This window comes from Benincasa hispida, chromosome 4 (genome assembly GCF_009727055.1).
Source record: "Benincasa hispida cultivar B227 chromosome 4, ASM972705v1, whole genome shotgun sequence".
NCBI classification, from domain to species: Eukaryota; Viridiplantae; Streptophyta; class Magnoliopsida; order Cucurbitales; family Cucurbitaceae; genus Benincasa; species Benincasa hispida.
The window spans coordinates 59,021,321-59,025,212 of NC_052352.1; the positions used below are offsets into that span (position 1 = coordinate 59,021,321).

The 3,892-nt window shown below is 39.7% G+C and overlaps 1 protein-coding gene across 1 annotated transcript; it reads right to left on the reverse strand.

Annotated features, from left to right (window-relative positions):
• Positions 1 to 236: 236 nt before the first annotated feature.
• LOC120076269 lies at positions 237 to 2,746 on the reverse strand. The gene is made up of 7 exons (XM_039030038.1): positions 2,591 to 2,746; positions 2,370 to 2,549; positions 2,076 to 2,214; positions 1,571 to 1,786; positions 1,122 to 1,465; positions 785 to 1,001; positions 237 to 739 (listed from the first exon to the last, which is right to left on the reverse strand). Exons 1-7 carry the CDS (start codon positions 2,744 to 2,746, stop codon positions 237 to 239), a joined length of 1,755 nt encoding a protein of 584 aa, XP_038885966.1.
• Positions 2,747 to 3,892: the final 1,146 nt, after the last annotated feature.

The following is a 3,892-nucleotide window of genomic DNA, read 5'->3' on the forward strand; positions in this document are numbered from 1 at the left end:
TTTATATATATATTTCTAATGCACAAGTCGGGGTTTTGACTCCTTCTTGGTCATCAGGTACCTGAGAGTAGAGTGATCAGTAAGGATAGTAACAAGAAAGCCAAGAATGTTAGAACGGAATTATCTAAAGCAAAAACGATAGCTGATAATTCTTTCTCAGTCGTGGTGTAATTAATCTGGGTAGACTTTAGGGCCCTTGACGCAAAACATATGACGTGACTCTTCTTGTCGACCCGTTATCCTCGGACCGCTCCCACTGCTAGATTACTAGCATCGCACATGATCTCAAATGGTACATCACATCTTAGAGGTTGCAGAATTAGGGTGGTGGTCACCTTCTCTTTCAAAGTGCCAAAGTCCTCCTGACACTCCTTGTCAAAATTAAATGAAACATCCTTCTGTAGCAATGTTGATAGCGCTAGTGCCAACTTCAAAAAATCCTTGTTGAAACGCCTGTAGAAACCTGCGGTACCAAGAAAAGAACGAATCTCCTTAACACATATATGGTAGGGGTGGTTAACAATAACATTTATCTTAACTTTGTTTACCTCAATCCCCCTTGCAGAAACTAGATGTCCTAAAACAATCCCATGAGAAGCCATAAAATGAAATTTTTCATAATTCGATACCAGGTTAGCCTCAATGCAACGTTTTAATACTAAGCTAAGATTATGCAAACAATCCTTGAAAGAATCTCTATAAACCATCAAATTGTCCATAAACATCTCTATGCACTTTTCTATAAAATCAAAAAATATACTCATCATACACCTGTGGAACGTACCTAGGGTGTTGCAAAGCCCAAATGCCATCCTCTTGAAGGCATAGGTCCCATAAGTGCAGGTGAATATGGTCTTTTTCTGATCTTCTTGTGTGATGGGGATTTGGTAGAATCCAGAGAACCCAACAAGAAAACAAAAGAATGGTTTTCCTGCGAGTCGTTCCACCATCTGATCTAGAAAAGGTATAGGAAAGTGGTCCTTCTTGGTTACCTCATTGAGCTTTCGGAAATCGATGCACATTTTCCACTCATTTTATATGCACATCGGCACCATTGCACCCTTGTCTTTCTCTAAAATTGTCATGTCGGTCATTTTTTAAACTACTTGAATAGGACTTACCCATTTTCTATCAGGAACTAGGTAAATAATTTCGACTTCATTGAACTTGATAATTTCCTTAAGAATGACGTCTTTCAAGTTGAGGTTGAGCCTTATGAGGGGTTGGACTGTGGGCTTGGCTCCTTCCTCTAGAGTTATCCTATAAATGCAAAGGGAAGGGCTCACTCCCTTGAGATCATCAAGAGTCCACCCAATGGCCTCCTTGTAAGTCTTCGGGGTCTCAACTAGGGATTCCTCTTGGGCAAGCGTCAACTCCCTAGAGAGTATGACTGGAAGGGTGTTCTCTTCGCCCAAGTATACATATTTCAAGTGGCTAGGGAGAGCCTTCAGCTCGGTCCCTTGTACTTACAAATCAAGAATATCAAAATCAAAAGAAGATTCCTCTATGTTGCTAACATCAACAGTAGAAAGAGATAAATCATGGGAATCATGCAAATCCAGATCAATACATGGAGCAATCAACACGTCAGAATTATTATCACCATCATGCAACACAATATCATCTATAAAATTATGCGCCTCAATCAAAAACAAGGATAGATATTCCTCAGGAAACTTCATGGCATCATACATGTTAAAAGAAACAACTTCCCCATTAAATTCTACAGATAGATAGCCCTTGTCTACATCCATTTTTGTCTTGGCAGATTTCATGAAGGGCCTTCCTAAAAAAATTATAGAGGAAGAAGGAGAAGAAATTTCATCAATTTTCAATAATATAGAAATCAACTAGGAAATCAAGTCTTGAACTTGCAGCAGTACATCCTCTACTATCCCCTAAGGGCTAGATATAAGATCTATCAGCTAATTTTATGCACACAGCAATTTTTTGTAAATCATTCAATTTTAGATCCTCATAAACATGATAGGGCATGACATTAATATAGACTCCTAGATCTAGCATGGCATGGCAGATGACTCTATTACCAATAATGCAGGGTAAAGTGAACATACCTGGATCTTGGCATTTTCCAGGCATATTATGTTTTGGGAGAGCCGATATATTCTTACTTACCATAACCCTTTCTTTATCCTTACCTATCCTCTTTTCGGTGCACAGCTCTCTGAGGAATTTAGCATACATGGGAATTTGCTGATTGTATTCAAGAGACGAATGTTTATTTGAACCTTTTTGAACATCTCAATTAACTCCTCGTTCCTATGTTCTTGTTTTGGTCTTGCTAGTCTACTAGGAAACGGAGCTTTAGGAATATAAGGTTCAATAGAAGGTGAAGGAAGAGTACTTACCTTAGGGGTAGATGAGTATGCCTCAGATTTACCCTCATTATTCTTAGCTTCTTCGTTGGACTTACCAGGTAAAGGTGGGCTGTCTGAAGAGGTCGTTGGTGATGGGAGCTTCTTACCACTTCTGAATGTGATGGCAATCAAATTGGCATGGTCTGGTTGGGCAGGCAGCTTCCCCGAACCCTTTTATTTATTCGACTCACTGTAACAACTAATTGTGTGACCTGTGTGCCTAGGTTGGCCATGCTCGCCCTGGTTTCTTGTTGATAAGCCTTGGTGTCCTTTGATAACTGGAGAGAGTCCTTTTGCAGCTGCCGAATTTCCTGTTGAAATTTAAGGTAATTGTCAGCCAAAGATTTGGCAATGTCTTCTAAAGACATACATGAGGAAGATGATGACAGTTGATTGAAATGATTAGAACTGTCATGCCCTAGTCCTTGGCCTTGACCTCTGCATTTGAGGCTAGGGTGATCATGCTTGCCTGGATTGTATACTGGGGAATGAGGGTCATACTTCCTTTAGTAACCCTCACTACGTTGACTTAGGCTTGAGGACATGCTTCATATGCGTGTCCTAATATTCCATAGGCCCCACAAGCTTTTACCTAAGGGACTCCTCCCTACGCCATCTGTGTCACAAGAGAAGTTAAGTTAGAAATTTTAGTTTTTAATTCCTTAACCTCATAATTAATAATTAAATCAGATTTAGTGACCCTAGTTCCAAAATTTTGGTTTTTCTTCGCCATGTGTGAGATCAGTTCCTGGGTCGCCATCTTATCAGCAAGAGCATCTCCAGCTACTGAGTCAATTAAGTTCCTATCATTGGTAAGCAAACCACTATAAAAGTACTGAATCAGTAATTGGTTAGAAATCTGGTGATGGGGAAAGCTAGCACATAAGCGTTTATATCATTCCCAATATTCAGACAAAGGCTCACCCATAAATTGTTTTATACCATAAATATCCTTCATTATAGAATGGGCTCTAGAATCCAGAAATTTTTTTTCAAGAAATTTCTTTTTCAGCTCATTCCAAGTAGTGATTGACCCTAAAGCAAAGTAGTACAACCAATCCTTGGCACCATCTTATAATGAAAAAGGAAATGCCCTAAGGTTCAATTGCTCTTCTGTGACTCCATGGGGTCTCATGCTTACACAAACCATATGGAAGTCCTTGATGTGTTTGTGGGGGTTCTCCCCTGCATTCCCTCTAAAGGTTGGCAATAGATTGATCAGTCTCAATTTGAGTTCAAATGGTCTTGGTAGGTGGAAATACGATGCACAAAGGTTGTTGGTCCATGTCAAGCTCTACCAGCTCCCTTAGGGTTTTCTCACGAACTTCTCTCCCATCATTATGTTGTCAGCAACTTCTGGATTTCTTTCTTCTGAGATTTCTTCTCTACGCCTCCTTCAGGTTCTCCTCTCCTCTTAGTCGATATCTGCAAAAAAAAAAAAATGAAATCTGCCCTCCAAGAGTGTCGGGTTATAACCAAAGGGAAGCAACACACACCTTTTTTTTTTAAAGAAA